This window comes from Neurospora crassa, linkage group IV (genome assembly GCF_000182925.2).
Source record: "Neurospora crassa OR74A linkage group IV, whole genome shotgun sequence".
Lineage (NCBI taxonomy): Eukaryota > Fungi > Ascomycota > Sordariomycetes > Sordariales > Sordariaceae > Neurospora > Neurospora crassa.
This window is the reverse complement of record NC_026504.1, coordinates 4143018-4161061: the sequence shown is the minus strand read 5'-3', so window position 1 is coordinate 4161061 and position 18044 is coordinate 4143018. Positions and strand designations below refer to the sequence as shown.

General features: G+C 51.1%; 5 protein-coding genes across 6 annotated transcripts; 4 read left to right on the top strand and 1 right to left on the bottom strand.

Moving 5' to 3' along the window:
- The first annotated feature begins 77 nt into the window (after window positions 1–77).
- On the top strand, window positions 78–2455 carry NCU08669 (betaine aldehyde dehydrogenase 2). Its single transcript, XM_956925.3, has 3 exons — window positions 78–687; window positions 747–1631; window positions 1696–2455. Exons 1-3 carry the CDS (start codon window positions 283–285, stop codon window positions 1807–1809), a joined length of 1404 nt encoding a protein of 467 aa, XP_962018.1. The 5' UTR covers window positions 78–282; the 3' UTR covers window positions 1810–2455.
- A 423-nt stretch (window positions 2456–2878) lies between these two features.
- Window positions 2879–4339, top strand: NCU08670 (hypothetical protein; the record flags this gene model as incomplete). Its single annotated transcript, XM_956926.1, has 3 exons — window positions 2879–2971; window positions 3032–3090; window positions 3163–4339. The coding sequence occupies 3 exons, from the start codon at window positions 2879–2881 to the stop codon at window positions 4337–4339; spliced, it is 1329 nt and encodes a 442-aa protein (XP_962019.1).
- An 868-nt stretch (window positions 4340–5207) lies between these two features.
- On the bottom strand, window positions 5208–7671 carry NCU08671 (phosphomevalonate kinase). The gene has a single exon (XM_956927.3). The coding sequence runs from the start codon at window positions 6737–6739 to the stop codon at window positions 5384–5386; it is 1356 nt and encodes a 451-aa protein (XP_962020.2). The 5' UTR covers window positions 6740–7671; the 3' UTR covers window positions 5208–5383.
- Window positions 7423–8175, top strand: NCU08672 (hypothetical protein; the record flags this gene model as incomplete). Its single annotated transcript, XM_956928.1, has 3 exons — window positions 7423–7532; window positions 7692–7769; window positions 8040–8175. 3 exons carry the CDS (start codon window positions 7423–7425, stop codon window positions 8173–8175), a joined length of 324 nt encoding a protein of 107 aa, XP_962021.1.
- Window positions 8176–9759: 1584 nt separating this feature from the next.
- On the top strand, window positions 9760–14742 carry NCU08674 (the record flags this gene model as incomplete). 2 transcript variants are annotated; one of them, XM_011396012.1, is made up of 2 exons in its annotated part: window positions 9760–10069; window positions 10384–14742. In XM_011396012.1, the coding sequence occupies exon 2, from the start codon at window positions 10411–10413 to the stop codon at window positions 13969–13971; it is 3561 nt and encodes a 1186-aa protein (XP_011394314.1). In that variant the 5' UTR covers window positions 9760–10069; window positions 10384–10410. The 2 variants fall into 2 exon arrangements, with proteins under 2 accessions (XP_011394314.1, XP_011394315.1); XM_011396013.1 differs by having other exon boundaries at window positions 9943–10069; window positions 10378–13971.
- Between the last annotated feature and the right edge of the window lie 3302 nt (window positions 14743–18044).

Below are 18044 nucleotides of genomic sequence, written 5' to 3'. Positions count from 1 at the left end.
GCGGGAGCCACTCTGTGTGCGGCAGTGTGATGTCGTGTTCCTGTTTGTTAGTGAGACGGCGACGGGAGGGGCGACATGGTGTCATTGGGTCATGGGAATCAAGTCGGTTTGCTCTTTTCTTCTTGTGGAAGGTATAACGAATTATAGTACTAAGTACTAGAGTAACTGAACTGTGTCTTTTCTTTCCCTTTGACTCGCTCTTCCTCCTTGTGACAACCAACACTGCATCCCACTTCACCATCCTTATCACTCGATACCTGGCCGATAAGCCTACTTGTAACAATGTCGGTCGAGGTGATCACCACCATCTCTCCCACCACGGGGGAACCCATCATCACTCGCAATGGCATTTCAGAGGAGGAACTCGTCCAACTGCCCGAGACTGCCTTCAAGGCCTTCCAAGGATGGCGCACTACCAAGTTGGAGGACAGACAGATCATCGTCAAGAAGGCCTTGAAGTTGCTGGCCGAGAAGCAGGATGAACTTGCAGAGGAACTCACCGTCCAGATGGGCCGCCCCATTGCTTATACTGCCAAGGAGGTTGCCACTGCCATCAAGCGCTCAGAGTATCTGCTCAAGATCAGCAACGATGCTCTGAAGGACACCGATGGCGAGGAGGAGAAGGGATTCAAGAGGTTCATCCGAAAGGTGCCTGTTGGTCCTGTTCTCATCATCTTTGCTTGGAACGTAAGTGGTGTCCATCATGTTGTTTTGACACTCCATCCGTCACCTCTAACTTTGCGCAGTACCCCTATCTTATTCTCGTCAACGCCTTGATTCCCGCTTTATTGTCTGGAAATTCGGTCATTCTCAAGCCCTCGCCTCAGACACCCACAATTGTCGAGCAGGTGGCCAAGGTGTTTTCCGAGGCTGGGTTGCCCGACGGAGTCATCCAGTACTTCCACTCGGGTTCGCCGACAGTGATTGAAACAATTGTGCGAAACCCCAAGATTGCCAACATTTGCTTTACCGGCTCGGTTGCTGGTGGCCTGGCCGTCCAGAAGGCCGCGTCCGATCGCATCGTCAACGTCGGCCTCGAGCTGGGTGGCAAGGATCCTGCATATGTTCGCGGTGATGTCGATATTGCCTGGGCTGCCGAAGAGATTGTCGACGGCGCAGTTTTCAACTCGGGTCAAAGCTGCTGCTCGATTGAGCGAGTGTACGTTGACGAGAAGATTCACGACGAGTTTATTGCGGCCGTCCAGAACGTTCTTAAGGGATACAAGCTTGGAGATCCGTTGGATAAAGGGACGCATCTCGGCCCAGTCATCTCGGCGCGCTCCAAGGAGACCATCCAGGCACACATCAAGGACGCGCTCGACAAGGGCGCCAAGAATGCGACACCCGAGAATGAGACATTCAGCATTCTGCCAGACAAAGGTAACTTTGTCGCACCGACATTGCTGACCGGCGTGGATCACACCATGACCGTTATGAAGGACGAGACTTTTGGTCCCGTCATTCCAGTCATGAAGGTCAAGAGCGATGCCGAGGCAATTCAGTTGATGAACGACAGCGAATTTGGCCTCACTGCCAGTATTTGGACCAAGGACACGGCCAAGGGATACGAACTCGCCGAGGAAGTAGAGGCAGGGACAGTTTTCGTGAACCGTTGCGATTTTCCCAGCCCTGTAAGTACTTTTGTGTCCTGCGACAACAATCAACCACCTCGTTTCACTGACGCGCATCTCTCAGGATCTGGCCTGGACTGGTTGGAAGAACTCGGGCAAGGGTCAAACGTTGAGCAAGTACGGCTTCGACCAGTTCGTCAAGTTGAAGAGCTACCACCTGAAGGACTATCCCAAATAGAGTTTCGGGACGCCCTGCCGCCCGATTTTCGACGCAAGGAGGCACAAATCGTCAATAAGGGAGGTATTCGGGCGCGTGCGCGCTGCATATCATCAGCAATAGATAGTCTTTCCCTGTTACCTGTTATTGAACGAATCCAAGACACCAGCCTTTTCTGCTTCAGGGATGTCTCAAAGAGATCCCACGTCAATTGTTCCGCATTCCAAGGCTCTCATCCAAAACCTAAGCGAGGGGCGTCGCCGGGCTCATGCTTTTCCTCATTCCTCTTTCCTTCCATCTTCTTCTCGTCTATTCGTCTATTCACGATCCTTCACTTCACCCGCGGCCCTTTGAGGGTATCAATGTCAATTCTTGTCTGCCCTGGCCAAGGGAACACGTTCCTGAAGCCTAACCGAGTTGGGTTCGACGATCCGATGCGGCGGTAGTATATCTTCTTTGACCTCTCTCTTGGGTTCCCGGGAAGTGTGGTCCTCTTCAGGCAATCCTCTCTTTGAGCCCGGATTCATACTTCAGAAGGGCTAAACTGCCGAGCCGCACTGGGTTGTCACCAGCGAAGGCCAGCAGAGAAGTCAATGGGCCACTTGGACGGGCTTGCCACTCCTTTGTCTTTCTGATCATTCACTCTTGTTTTTGTTCATCCTCTCCTCTTCCGCTCTTTCCACGGTATCGTGTACGTTCGTTCTGCACTGTTGTGCGTCATTATTTCGCCATTCACTTCGGGCATTAGCTTGACTCTCTTGTCTTTGGATCTCCTGTTATCTCCTCATTTTTCACACAGTCCTTTGTTGTCCATCATCATCAGGTACAACGTCGACCTCGGTAACGCCAGACGCCCATCATTTTTGCATCTCTTCCTGCCGATAAGACACGTTACTTTCACTCACTTAGACGCACACATGCGCATGCGCAACCTCGGAAGCGGCCATCGATACAGATTTATCTAATACTCATTCGTTTTTTACATTTCCCACAAACTCACTTAATGCACTAATACCAGCCGTCACAACACGGTCATTCTTTCATTCTTCTCTCTCTTCTGAAATCAAGCGGGCGGCAGTATATCGCAAACATGCAGGTCTGCTCCAACTTCAAGAGGTTCCGCGCCTCGCTTCAGGAGCTTTTGGGAATCAAGCGGAGGAAGCAAGTCCGGGGTCAAGATATTGTAAGTGTTAGTCCTGAGCATAGCAACGACAAGCAATCCACTAACAATCAAACACCCCAGTCGGCTCCTTACAACTTCAAAAAAGAAACCACTGTTATCCCCGGTATCACAGAGGAACAGTACGTCTTTTCTCCCTTTCAGAGGTACTATCCCTTCTCTCTGCGCAATGCTAACCCTGCCACTCCCATCAGACTAGAAGGTCTTCGCGACAAAGCCGCCGCCGCCCATCTCAACCCCCTACGCCAACACTCGCCCACCTCTGCCCGATCTCGCCGCGGTGTCGACCGTAACAAGAACAAGCACAGCAACAACAACAACAAAACCACCAAGAGCCACAACCAACTTCGTTCCTCCAGCTTAGCCAACCTCCCCATCTTGGACTCAACCACCTCTGCCCCCTCAACCTCCGCCAACAAAAAACAACTACTCGCCTCCAAATCATGTCTCTCCCTTAGCGCTCTCCCCTCCTTTCACGGACAAGGACAGGGACATCCGCAACCACAACCACCCCGCAAGTTCTCAGTCCCCAGCTCCGCTTCCTCACCCACCGTCTCGCATGGATCTACATCAGGAGGACACGGACATGGATCACTCGGTTTCGATCTGGGACTCGGCGGAGGAGAGATGGGAACGGGACTGAGGCCTCCTAGTCCCTGTTTGAGTTTGCCTACGAGGATTGGGATGGGAATCAATAGCGCGGCTAGCGCCAGTCCGGTTACTCCGACGTCACCACTGGGATCGGGAAGTTTGGTGGCAGCCGGAGGAGGAGGAGGAGGAGGAGGAGGAGGGGAGTCCTCGCAGCAGCAGAGTGTGAGGGCGCAGAGGAGTAGGGCTTCCATCAATCAGCAGCAAAGGAACGGAAGCGGAAGCGGAAGTGGGAGTGGCAGTGGAAGTGGAGGAAGTGGGACAACGACGCCCAAGTCGCCTTCTCCGGTGTCGGTCTTGGTTATTGGTACAGAAGCTATTAGTCTCAGTCCTGTTAGCCTTGTTCATCAACAGCAACAGCAACAGCAACAGCAAGCAAAACTACAACTAAACACTTCTCCTTCCTCGACTACGAATTCGACAACAGCCACCGAAACCTACGTATCCGCCCCTGCTTCAGCTACTTCGGAGATATCCGCAGTGTCTGCTGCCGCGTCGGCAATGGGGGGAACCGCATATCTCCTGGATTCTTCTTTTGTTCTTGGAAGCCCGATTAGTCCCATCAGCCCTATTAGTCCCGTTAGTCCATTGAGTTTGGATGATGATGATGATGATGATTATGGCAAAGGGGATGGTGGGAATATGAACATGATAAAGAAGAGGACGGGAAGTGTAAGGGTAGGAACGGGAACAGGAATAGGAACAGGGACGATGTCGTTCTAGAATCCTCTTCTCATCCTCCTCCTTCATTAACACATTTGATTTGTTTGGGTCACAAGGTTTTGTGAAGATTGAGAAGGTGAAAGGGACGTGACGTCATTTATGTCCTCTGTCTCTTGAGAGTTTTGTCCGAAAATGCTGGGTTACGGATTATTATTATTTTTTTTCTCTCTCTCTCTCTCTCGCTCTCTCTGCTTTTGTTAACAATTGCTTTTCCTTCCTTTTTCTTTTGACTTTGTTTCTTTTCGTTTCTTGTCCTGGAGGGTAACGGCCACAGAAAAACAATATCACCCACCCTAGGTAGTTTTCATTTGTATGGGGTTGAGGAATTGGGTTTCTTGCTCTCCTTTTTCTTTTGTCAGTTGTTGGGGGGGTGGGAGCGAAGATTTAGACTGTACTTGAGAAGGTATACTGCAGTTCTTTTTTTCTTCTCTTTTTCTCTCTCTTCCTTTTTTAGTCTCTTTTTTCAGGTCAGGAACTGGAAAGTGACGAAAGGGAAAAAAGTAAAGTGCTGGAAGGGTCGGAGGGAATAAAGCTTTGGCAGGGAGGAGGAGCTTGGGATATGCAATTGTTTGTTCGAGTGTCTGTTTTGTTTTCCTCAACCTGAAGATTTTTGGTAGACAGGTGATGGATTGGACAGAGCAAGGTAAGGTGGATGTGTCAAATTGGTAAAGAAAAGAAAAGTCGGTAGAAATTGTATGATATGTGTTTGTTGTAACAGCGGAAGGGTTTGCTTGGTTTGTGAAGGTGTGGTGTCAACGCAAAAACTCCCGCCCCTGGTAGATGTAGCTGGGCAGGAGATACCTAATATCAAGACAACCGTGAGCGCTGATCCGGGTTTCTCGCGCTTCATCGCCCCGCAACAACAGAGCAGGCAAGAAAAGAGAATACGGTTGAACTATATACTATGATTATCTGGTAGTTACTCAAAAGGACTATCTAAACTCGCTATATCGCAATTCGCCAGAGGAGGTTTCTACCCAACGCTGTAGCACCCGCTCTCCCGCTCACATGCTCAAGCTTTCATCGTAAAAGAAATAAAAGTTTCTAAACCCACCCCTGATACTTCAACAAATTCTCCTTCCTCGCGCCCTCCATCTCCCCACTCACCTCCATCAACCTTACCTTGCCTCCCTTCTTCTTGCTCCACCCGTTCAAAAACTCCTCCAACCTCTTCGTTGTCTCCTCATCATCCCTTACCAGCAACGCCAGGGCATCATAGCCTCCCGCACCCGGTACCACACCCCCATAGACACCTTCCACCCCTTCCTCCAGCGCATCCAACAACTCCTTCTGACTATCCGGCTCGATCGGTACCCCGCTTTCCGTGCCCATCTTCCTCACCAGCTCGCGAATAGCGTGCACCGCCGGCCTGATCTCCTCCGTCTTGCCCTCCTTCAACACGCTGGCCAATTTCTCGTTCCTGCGCTGTAACTCATCCCAGAGCTCCTTGGCCTCCTTGGGCTGGGCCGCCCGCCACGCAAGCACCTGCTTGACCATGCCGACCGTCTGGCTGCCGCAGTCGACATCGCACATGCGCACCGCCACGCCCTTGGGCAGGCTTACAGCATCTTTCACCACCTCGGTGTCCCATTGAGACTCAGCATCCTTACCATTCACAACGCTGAACAGCTTGGCGGAAAAACCAGGCTTGCCCGCCTCGGGCAGAGACGACAAAATGGAAGGCGAAAAGCGGCGGTAGTGGCTGGACCCGTAGACGGCGGCAGCCACATCAAACCCGCTGCCGACTTTACCCTGCGCGGCGCAGTGAGCTGCTTGCGCGAGATTGTGCAGGATGCGCTTGCCCTCGTCGGTGGCGAGGTCGAAGAGGGAAGGGTCTAGGTAGTGAGAAAGCAGGGAGGCGGTCAGGGCGGTGACGAGGGCGGCAGAGGAGCCGAGGCCCGTCTTGTGCGCGTCTTCCAGGGTGGTGGAGTAGGCGGCGAAGCGACTGCCACCGCTGCCTTTTCCGGCGGCGGCGTTGCTGTTGTTGGTGGGCGAGCTGTAATAGTCGTTATCGGCGAGGATGGTGAGGGTGACGGGCTTCAAAGTTTGCGTAGTCCCGTAGGCGGCGCGGCGGGTGATGTAGGTGAGCGCATAGTTGAGCGTAGTCTCGACGAAGGGGTTGCCCTTGGCCGAGGCAGAAGCGCCTCCCTGTAGCTGGATCGTCTTGATGCCGCCGTCTTCATCGGCCAGGTGGTAGCCGTAGCGCCATTCGGCTTTCAGGAACTGAGGGCTCCTGACAATGATCTCGTTAATATGAACCCCGGGGCTGGCCTGGATGTCCCGGGAGATGACGTTGATGCGGGCGCTGAGACCAAAGACGAGGCCGGTGTAGTTGCGGTCGAGGACTAGATATCCACCTGCAAGGAGGACCTTGCCGGGAGCCGAGACGGCCAAAGCCATGTTGCTGTCTATAAAGATGGCTGTCTTTGGTGTTTGTTGAGAGAGCAAGTGAGGGGCGGAAAGGGGGTTCAATCTCGGCGTTGACGATGCGATGGTGCAAGGTTGTGGTGGTGTAACAACAACTGGAGATGAAATACACGTAAGAAGGCTCACGAGGATGTGTTGTTGGATGTGCCAAGTGGAAGTTGTTGATTGGGATGATGGTCAGGCACAATGCTAAGTTGTTGCAGTGGTGAATCTCGAACGAAGAGCCATTCAGGAGAGCTTAAGTTCAGGTGGGGTCGATATCACCGACAATGCGGGGCGATTGTGTGGTGAGCCCCTTCCGCGTGTAAACATAGTCAACATCACGAACTGTTTGGCACGTATGTCTAACTGAGGAGGTGCGACCGTTATTGCTTTTGCCATAGCAAGTGAATACTGTACATAGTGTGACATGTATGTTCCATTTGGAGAGCAAGATCTATATTCGAGACACATGAGTGGTTGATTAGAGCTCGAGGTAGGTATGTATTATAGCGCATCCTGTCATCTCATCCATCGCCAACCTCTTGGTTGTAACCCAAGTTTGGATCCACAGCGGTTATTGCAGGCCGTCAAGCATGTGATGTTCGTGTTCACCAAATTGGCGTTTATATGAGATGTAGAAGGAAACAAGTTAAGAACAGGATATCATCACCAGCATGCAGAGAATGACAGAAGGGAGGATTATATATCATATAACAATAAACGTGAACAGACGCCAGAGAGTAATCAATATCAAGTTGTCCGACGTAGCTGTTTCCGATTCGTGGTATGTTGGTCCAGATATCGGCCTGAACTTGCCATTCGATTGTTGACTCGCTGCCAGGGAATTTAGGGAAATGCCTCAATGCGAGTGTGGATTTTTTTAGCATCTAGGATCTCCAAAGACCCCTTGGGTCCGACGCTGATACATAACGTCCCAAAGAAGTCAAGCTCTCGGCCTTGATCCGGCTCCGCTGCTCCGAGCGGCTTCGGTGATAACCGGAACGGACGCCGGAGAAAGGAGGTAGGACCTGGTTGGGAATACATACGGAGATCCACTGGATGGAAGGGGGTGGAGATCCTCTGGTCGTCAGTGTGACCTCGGAGGAACTCGTTGGAGGACGGGTACCTTTTTAATGACACGAAGTTCCATGAGAACCTCATTGGCATGGCGACAAGGGTCCGTGGATGTTGAAGTGCGGCTCGGACGGGATGTTTGCAAAGTCCGAATCGAAGCGGCAAATTCTCGTCGCAGATGCTGTCAGATGCACATGTGACTCTTTCACGATCCCAGGACCAACCAGGCACTTCCCGTGAACGGCCACCATGTCACCGCTTTCCTCTTCAAGACGGTGATGATCGGATCTGATAAGCGAAGGATCAAGGAACTGGTCAAGTGTCAACACGGTGTGGTTGCATTTCAATCGTAAATTGTCTGCAGTGGTGCATCTACTACTTCCCCAAAGTTGGGGGAAAAGGAAACCAACAAGATGACGGAAGCACCCAAGAAATTCAATGGGCAACTGTTGGGGTTAAGAATTCCTTATGTCCGCTCTTCTCACACCTTGAAACATTTGGACGCTCTAGCCCCATCAAGTAAATGTGTCATTGCGGCTGAGTAGCATCAACAGTTCCAGAAAGAAAAGGAAGAAAGAAAAGTTTGCAAATGTCGCAGTCCCTCATTGTACACTAGTATAGTGTAGTGTAATAAAACAAAAAGGCGTTGAAGCCTCCAGTGGCCGCTTTCAGGGTTGTTGAAGATTGACAAATGACAGATCCCAGACAGTGGTGGACCCAAAACCTGGGGAAAGTCGCTTGCTGCAAGGGACTAATGCAAATATACCTTCTTTTGCAGATGAAGCACGGCCAAATGACCCCAGCCCTGTTAGCGTCCTAGCGAAAGAGACTGCCCAACTGCTGCCGGTTTCTTCTCTTCACTCTTGCATTCCATTCTCGCGGGGCGCGCATTTGCATCCACTTTCAGAGCCGCCACCCACCCGCGACAGCGACCGAGGATTCCGTCCATCCACACTCAGCCTAGCGCACCCTTCGATGCGTAATCCACCAGCAGCTGGTGGTCGACTGGGATCGAGAAGCGATTTATGATTTTATCAAGAAGGAAGCGAATCTTCCGGACTGCATTCGACCGGTTTAGAAGAGCGGGAGAGAGTGGCAGGAAGATACCATGGCAGTGGGCGGTTGGCGCACAGCCGCAGAAAGCAACAATGGACGCGTGTCGTAGGTGTTGACACTGCTCCGTACGCCGTAGTGTAGATACGCATCGCCATGACAAAATGGAGTCGCAGCAAGGAGGTCGTCTGAATCTGGAACATGAGTCAAGATCCACCGATGTCGAAGGTCGGCTTGAAGCAGTTGAAGCCAAGCTGTTCTCTTGTGAGGTTCAACGCCTCCGAACCGATGGTATACGTAGTGTATGTAGCTTTGTTTGGTACAGTCTTGTCGCCTCGGAGCCAATCCTATCATCTGACTCTACTACTCCATCACGTTCTGACGTAGAGGATCGATATCATGATTCTTCTGACAGTCTATTGACGCGAAGCAATCAAGCTGCCAAGTTGGTTGAGAAGGCTCAACTTCTCCAACATGCACTGTTGAGCTCCTCAGAAGGCTGCCTGGTCGAGATCAGGTACCGAGTACAGCATCGGTGACTGACAAGACAACTCGTATTTCCGTATCAACTCAACCATTGCTCCAAGTACTGCGGGACATATCTCCAAGTCAGAGGTACCTTTTTTGGAGCAGCGGGAAGAAACGCTAGCATCTGACTAATTTTCGCTCCTGTTGGTCCCGAGTCCACCCGCGTAGCGACTCCAGCACGAAAGACGACATCAAGCCCCCGCAGCGAAGCGGCACCCGCTAAAACCACTGTACCCCTGGCTGCCTCTTCGTTTATCAAATCGGCGCGCAAATGGTGGCAGGGCAGGAGTCCGCCAGGGTGTCGATCGATGGTCGCCTGGCCTAGCAAGGACAAAAAAAAAAAAAAAAAAAAAAAAAAAAAAAAAAAACCGTTACAAGGAAGCGATCAGTGATCATCCACATTTTCAGTTGTATCGTCCTGTACCCGGCAGCGGGCCACAACTTACCGGGGGCCGACACTTCAAATAAACTACGCATCCTACCTTTCTCCCAGACCGCACGCAGACATTCTTTTTTTTGTTTTTCGTTCTTGCTTCGTTGTTTTCGAAACAGCTTTCCTCGATCATCTCTTTACGAGGCACCTATTTACTCCTAGATCGCGCGTTTGTTTGACGGCTTAACTGTCGTCAAATGAACCTGCAATTGCGCATCCATCAATCTTTCCCTGTAAGTCGATGGCCACACCCATTCGTGCATTCTTCCTGCCTGCCCTGCCCTGCCCTGCCTCCGATCTTCTCCAACGACACGACTTACGTGGTTGAAAAACCGGGACAAAATACACAAACGTGATGATGTTGCCACCACGATGTTTTTGAGCGGCCGAGCTCAAGTGGGGGACCTCGAGAGAACAGGTGGGGGGGTCAGATATCTTGCATCAAAAATAATGAACACCACCAACACTCACTCGGAAATGTTGATGTTTACATATTGATAAACAATAAAATAACATGGTCCCATGCTAACCCTGAGCCAAGCCACAGACCCCCTCCTCCCCAGGTGTCTCCTAAATGCCCTCCGTCTACTCGACCGTCTTTCAGAACGTTATCCGCTCCGGATTTTCAAAGTCCTTCACCCACGGCTACGCCCAGTCATTCGTAGCTGCCACCCATCACAATGTTCTAAACCCTCAGAACAGGCCATCCTTTGCTCGGCGTAGCAGCACGAGATTGGGTGGCCGCCTCTCCACCCTCGGTCTTCAGGATGCCTTCCGCACCAGCAGCAACCTGAACGCGGGCGGTTCCGTCGAGCCTCGCCATGACAACAAGACGACGGTCCTCCCCAGTAATGCCGGTCTTTTGGACGCCTACTATGAGCACCTGCAAAAGTCACAGGCTGCCCAGGAGGCTGGAGAAGAACACGATCAGGAATGGGTTCAGTTCCAGTTCCCGAAGCTGATCGAGTGGAAGCCTTCCGCCACTTCGATCCTCGCCCAGGGAGACGCAAATACACTCGCTTTGGCTGCTGATGGGGTTGCCAAACTTGATGATGGCGTCTCCCGCGTTCCGCCAGAGGCTGAGGCCGCCCTCGCTCACATCAACGCTAGAATCGAGGAGGAGATCGAGGTTCGGAAGCAGCTAGAGGCTGTCGAGGAGGAGCTCGAGTCCCTTCGGGCCACATCGCCCGCCCTTGCCGAAAAGCTGGAGGAAGAGATTCGATCCCGATCACGCACTCCGTCCATCCACCTGCGCACCCCTGCCAGCGTTGCTCGGATTGCCACTCCTCCTCTTGACGCTCAGTCTATCAGCTACGCCGTCCACCTTACCAAACTCTCCGAGGCTGCCCGCTATGCCGAGATTCCCGCCGTGTTCGAGGGCATGCTGCTTGCTAACATCCAGCCTACTGCAACCGCCTACAATGCTCTTCTCATGGCCGCTATCCACCTCCCCTCGGAGAAATCCGAGATTGTCTCCAAGGCCCTGGACGTCTACGCTGATATGCTTAAGCGCAAGGTGTCTCCTGACAGTGATACCTACAACATCCTCGTCGGTTTGCTTGCCTCTCGTTCGCTCGAGGTCTTTGCTTCCAAGAGTCTTCTTCAGGATAAGCGTCTCCGCTTTGGTGGCATGGACGAGCCTGGCAAGTTCATGTTTGCCTCGCATGAGCTCGAGTATGCTATTCTTTGCGAGGATGATCGTCTGGACTTGGCCTTGAAGCTCTTCCAGGCTTCCGTCAAGTCTGACAAGGCCGTCTACTCTTCTGAGACCTACCACCAGCTTATCTCTGCTTGTGCTCAGTCTGGACGAGTCTCGGATATGCTTCACCTCTTTGAGCATCTGGAGGCGAACCGGGTGACTCCGTTCGCTGCCACCTTCCCTGCTATGATCACGGCATTCGCCAACGCGGGTGATTTGATCAGTGCCGTCGAGTGCTACAACGAGTACCGCAACCTCGCCATCGCCAACGACAACGGCGAGCCCACTCTTCAAGATCGCCTCGACTCTCAGGTTTACGCTGCAGTGATCAATGCTTACGTCGTCTCCGACAAGCTTGAGGGTGCCATGAAGTTCTACAAGAAGATTGTCGAGGAGTACGAAGCCAGCGCTGCGGATATCAAGGACGCCATAATCAGCGGTGGTTTTGTCAAGGGATTCCTCGACCGCGGTATCTATGAGGAAGCACTCCGCTGGGCTCAGAGCGTGGAACAGGATGCCAGGGGCCGTGTCATGAGCCAGGTCGCCACTGCCGCCGCCGATTATGGATATAAGAACGTCGCCATCACTGCCTTCTCCAACATTGCCTCTCACGACGAGGCTGCCAATTCCGCCATTGCTTTGCTTGCCATGAGCGTGCGCCAAGCCGATGTTGCCAGTGCTGCCAGATACTGGGCCGCTCTTAGCCATCCCGAGGTCAAGGCCACTTCGTCTTTCATTGAGCCCACCGCCATGTTTGCTATCGCTCTCATTGGCTCCGGCCAGGTTGTCGAAGGCTTGACTGAAGCTGAGCACATGTTCCACCGCATCCGCACGAGTGCTACCGCCGAGACCAAGCCACAAGTGACTGATGAGATCGAGGAGGCTGCCGAATTCATTCACGGATTCATGGCCGCCCGTGGTGTCACTGACCCCCGTTTGCTTCCCTCGCCTGCTTCGTACGCTCCTCAGTCTTTTCCCGCTTCCCCGCACCCGGCTACCCCGACTGCGTCTGCTTTCGAGGATACCTTCGACCCCTATGCCCACAGCACCGACTTCAAGGGATCCGCGCTCATCTCTGAGGACCTTGAAAGCAATGGTCGCAAGGGCCCCAAGTTGAACGATGCTCTCACTCGCTTCCGGAACATGCGCCGCGTTGGTCGCCATCCTCGCTACGTCACCTATGCCAAGCTTATCTCCGCCGCTGCCCGTGACGGCAACATGGATCTTTGTTTCGATATCCTCGCCATGGCTCGCACTGACGTCCCGCTTCTCCCTCAGTATGCTGTCGTTCGTTACGGTTGGTCTTCGATTCTGGATGCCATGGTTGGTGCCTGCCTCACCTTGGGTGACAGGGTCGGGGCCGAGCAGTACCACCAAGAGCTGCTCGCCATGGGCTCTACTCCCTCTGCCAACACCTTTGGTCTCTACATCACTACCCTGAAAGAGTCCACCAAGACTTTCGATGAGGCTTCTGAAGCTGTCAAGATCTTCCACAGGGCCAAGATTGAGGGTGTCGAGCCTAGCTCATTCCTCTACAATGCGCTTATCGGCAAGCTCGGCAAGGCTCGTCGCATCGATGACTGCCTCTTCTACTTCAACGAGATGCGCAAGATGGGTATCAAGCCTACCTCGGTCACCTACGGAACCATTGTCAACGCTCTCTGCCGCGTCAGCGACGAGAAGTTTGCCGAGGAGCTTTTCGACGAGATGGAGGCCATGCCCAACTACAAGGCCCGCCCCGCCCCTTACAACAGCATGATGCAGTTCTTCCTGACCACCAAGCGCGACAAGACCAAGGTCCTCGAGTACTTCGAGCGCATGAAGGCCAAAGGCATCTCCCCCACCTCGCACACCTTCAAGCTCCTCGTCGACACCCACGCCACCCTCGACCCCGTTGACATGACCGCCGCCGAATCCGTCCTCGACATGATCCGCGCCTCTGGCCAGCACCCCGAGCCCGTTCACTACGCTTCCCTCATCCACGCCCGCGGCTGCGTCCTACACGACATGGAAGGCGCCCGCAAGGTGTTTGACTCGGTCATCAACGACGTCTCCATCGCTCCATCTCCTTGTCTCTTCCAGGCTCTATTTGAGGCCATGGTCGCCAATCACCACATCACCGGCACAGAGCCCATGCTCGCCGAGATGCGCGCTAGGCGCATCGAGATGACTCCGTACATTGCCAATACCCTCATCCACGGGTGGGCCGCTGACAAGAACATCGCTAAGGCTAAGGAGATTTATGCGGCCGTTGGTCGCGAGAAGAGGGAGCCTAGCACTTACGAGGCCATGACTCGCGCGTTCCTTGCTGTTGAGGAGCGTGAGAGTGCCAAGGGTGTCGTGAGCGAGATGCTCGGTCGGGGGTACCCCAGTGCTGTTGTCAACAAGGTGCTGGAGTTGCTTGGTGGCGGCAATGCTGAGGAGGCTTCTGCGTGAAGCAGGTAGTCCCTCCCGCATCCCCTTTCTATCTTGCCGTGTTTTCTTTTTCTTATCTCATTTGATCACGGCCTCCTCTTTTTTGTTGGGTTGGGAATGACTTTTATGATACCCCCTTAACGCTGCAAGAAAGTTTGCATCATGACATTCCCGGTGATTATGTTACGGTTTCCTGTTTTTCTTGGCTTCAAAAGGGGGTATTATTGCAAAGAGGTCATTTGGGTTTTGGATGACGGATAGAAGGAAAAGAAAGAAAGGGGAGGCTACGATCATAATTTTGTTTTTCTCGAATCTTTCGAAAAGTTATTTCCTGGGCTGAATCGGGTCTGGTCTGGGATTTTGGTCGTCATATATCAGCGGTCGGCGTTCCGGTAGCTCACATTTGGGACGGGTGGTTTCGATTCTTGAGCCGGGGGCCCCGCCAGCCGATATTGAGTGCGGTTATGGTTGTGTGGCTCGGTTGATGGATGAACGGGTTTGAATTAGAAAGATTGGCCTTGCCTGTCTTTTGCTTTGGGTTTCTGGTTGAGTTAGATACCATTCTGGGTGGACGTCAATATGTGTACCATTCATCATTGAAGGGAGGAAGGGAAAAAGAGAGAGAAGGCATGATATGGAAGCATGTATATCACAACCATCACGGCAAGGCCAAAGCATATAGACGTTTTGAGGAAACGACTCCCCACTCTGCATATGACATTTAGAAGCAGAAAAACAATTGAAATGGTACTACATCCTCAAGCAAGGCATTCATTTACATGTGGTTTAATGATGGTTGAAGAAATTGCCAGTGAAGAGAGCGCAACACGCCCACTTTCATATTCATTTATTCCCTGCCTCTACCGTAATAACCCATGTAAAACCAATCCCAACCCAGCTCAAACGTCATAACCACGCATTGAAGGTGCATAACAATCAGCGAACAAAACGCGAACTAAGGAGATAAAGAATTGTCAAAATCACTCGATTCAGCGAGTAATCCAGAGAGTACCTTGAAGGAAGGCACGGAGGGGTCAAGTCCGCTTGATCTAAGGTTTGGACAATGGGGGAGGGGAGGGGTGATAAATCGGAGGCACTTGCCTCACGAGGACAAAGGAGATTAGGGGGGAGCAGACAAAATAGAACAGGCACTTGCCTAGCAAAACAAAGAAACAAAGAGTAGAATAGGAAGTGGGTGGCGGTGATGGTAGGAAGAGATGAGTAGGTACGCATATGAAGCCCAATGGGAAGGTTAAGGAAAAACGAAAAAAAAAAAAAAAAAAAAAAAAAAAAATTTGTTTGATTAAATTTGAAAATGAAATTTATAAACTTTCAAATAAGAAATACAAGTATATTAAAAATAAAAAAAAGACAAGGAAAGAGGGAAAGGAAGGAAAAGAGAAGGGAAAGTATATCTAGGGAAAAGAAACGAAAAGCCAAATTGAGCAATCCAGTAGAGTAGGTACCCAACATGAACCATTTAGGGCCAAGCCACTTGGCTTAGGTTCGCACTATTGGATGCCCGGGTAACCTTGACAATGACTACTGCCTAGTGACCTATCAATACTGGTGGTGGTGGTGGTGGAGGAGGAGGAAATTTGGGAATGTCCAGCTTGTCGGTGCAGCGGCGTCATAGGTAGATTTGGATTCGTAGAGGTAGTAGTAACCTAGAGATGATGGGGTATGTTGACCTGTTAGTACCTCTGTATGAGTACAGCTTCTAATGGTAATTGGATTGTGACGAAGGAGAAGCGGAGGAAGGAAGGAGGGAGGGGAGACAAGGAGGAGAAAGGGGGGGAAAAAAAATAGAAAGAATGACTTACCTCCCCGCGGAGGAGTCATTGCCAAGGTTTCCTATTGACCTGTTGCTTAGTACCTAGCTTATCAATGGCCCATGGGATACAAGGCTTGGCTTACCTGTGATGGCTCTCGTACTTGGGACTGGTGGGTGGTAGTCTTTTGGTTGGTTCTACTCAATGTGAAAGTTAGCTTGCTAAAGGGGAGGAGAGAACCTTACCTCCATGTTTACTGGGTGTGAGGAAAAGAATGGTGCAAATCATAGATAGGTAGTCTTGTGTATGTTCTAGTGATTAGTTTACTACGAAAAGTTGGGAGTTTTACCTTGAGGTGAACTGTCGCTGGTTCATTTCGGTCGAGAAAGGAGTAAGCATTTCTATAAAGGGGGGTTTAGACTTACTGGTGAGTCCATGTCATGATCTGTTCAATCTATGGGAGCTAATCGTTAGCTTAAAAATGTAAGGAACTCACCGTAGGCTAGTACTGTTGAGTGTCTTCGTCCTAGAAATGATAGTCCGCTTGCCAACATGGTGAGAGGGTATTTTCACCTGTAAGACAACTTCTTAGTCGTTTAATTTCGATCGGGCTCTGTCAAGTGCTCAGCCAACTTTCCATGGAGACGGGAGGTGGACTTGGCCATGAAGTATTGTGTCGCCTGGATTAGCATAGGCTTTTGCTAACTCCTGTTCTCCCAATCGTTACTTTTGCATCATTCTAGAAAGGGGAACTGACTTACCTTGCGCGCTCACAGAGTGATTTCCAAGATATTAGTTCGACCTAAAGTAGAAAGGTAAGTTGGATAACAGTGAAGGGAAGCTTAAGGTACCTGGCAATCAGACATCCGAGGGCATCTTGGCCAATACAGAATGAGAACAATGTAAGATCGGCGATCGAAGTCGGGGTTGGGTCATGAAGGGCGAAGTCGCCTTCGCTCTGTGGTAATGTTAGTAAACTTTTAACATGGAGATTGACTTACCTCGGACAAGGGGGCAGGTACACTTGCAAAAAAAAAAAAAAAAAAAAAAAAAAAAAAAAAAAAGGAAAAGGAAGATCCGAGATTCGGTCTGTGGACAGGGCCCTACCCGGCATCGGGCATCGTTCTACAAAGTTGTCAGCCTTCAAAGAGAGGGTTGTTTGACTCACCTGAAAAATGATTGTCCGTCTACTACAGTACTAGGATGTAGCCCGACCTAAAAGGAGTCAGCTGTAATCTTGGGCTGACTCGACTTTCCTGGAATATTGCCTTGGTCTTTCTTGAAGTGGACGGAATCGGCTCTGACCTAGTTCGAGTCAGCTTTCAAGCTACTGGAAAGCTAACTTACCTGATATGTTGCCGAAGAATTGTTTTCTGTCAAGCAGGTAATCCCTTCTCAGGTCAAGGGGCGGGATTGACTAGCCTAGAATGAGCTACCTCACAGAGATAGTTCTACAGAAATTTTGTCAGCCTGCTAGAGATAGGATTCTTCACTCACCTGAAAAGTGACGGGCTTGTTCATGTGGGTTGTGCTTCGGGCCTAGGAGCAAGATTTAGCTTCGGACTTGGGAGGGACCTCACTTACCTACCTGTTATTGTCGCCTTGGAGAATTAATCGTGTGGAAAAGCTATTAGCATCTAGTCGAAGGAGAGGTTGACTTACCTATGAAGAATGTTTTTGTACAGAGCGGCCTACGGATGCGTAGTCAGCATAAAATCAGGGAGGAGTGACTTACCTGTGAAGTTCTATATTGGGGAAACATGACCCAAGAAAGCGTTGTGAGCTTGATTCGGAAAACCTCCGTTGGTGTGGTTGTTTACCTCGTGAATGGATAGCCAGGTTTGAACTGAAGGGGGCTGACTTACCTGCAAGTAGTCGTGCGGATAGATACCTCTGGGGGTCCCTCCTGAAGAAATTGTCAGCTTTATATTTGCATTAGGGCTGATTTACTTGTGAGAAGATTTTGATGTGTTTCGAATGTGTTTCTAAAAGGGGGTTAATTTGACACACGAAGAATAGAAATTTCTTGATTGGGAGTGTAAAGGGAATCGGATGTCTCCAAATAGATACCAGTGAGGGATGTGCCTCGGAGGTGGTGGCATGGGATATTGTCTGTTAATGGTGACTGGCCTTGTCAAAGACAACCTGAAGTCAGATATGGTGTGGAAAATGAAGTCTTTCCCCTCATACTCAGCAGCGACGATCGTTGTTATGTAGCTGGTGGCGTCTTTGTGATATTGATGTAATTCCCGAGATGTGCCGCCTGATGAACTCGAGGAAAACTTCCAGAAACATGGCGGGAGCCGCCACCATTTATACACA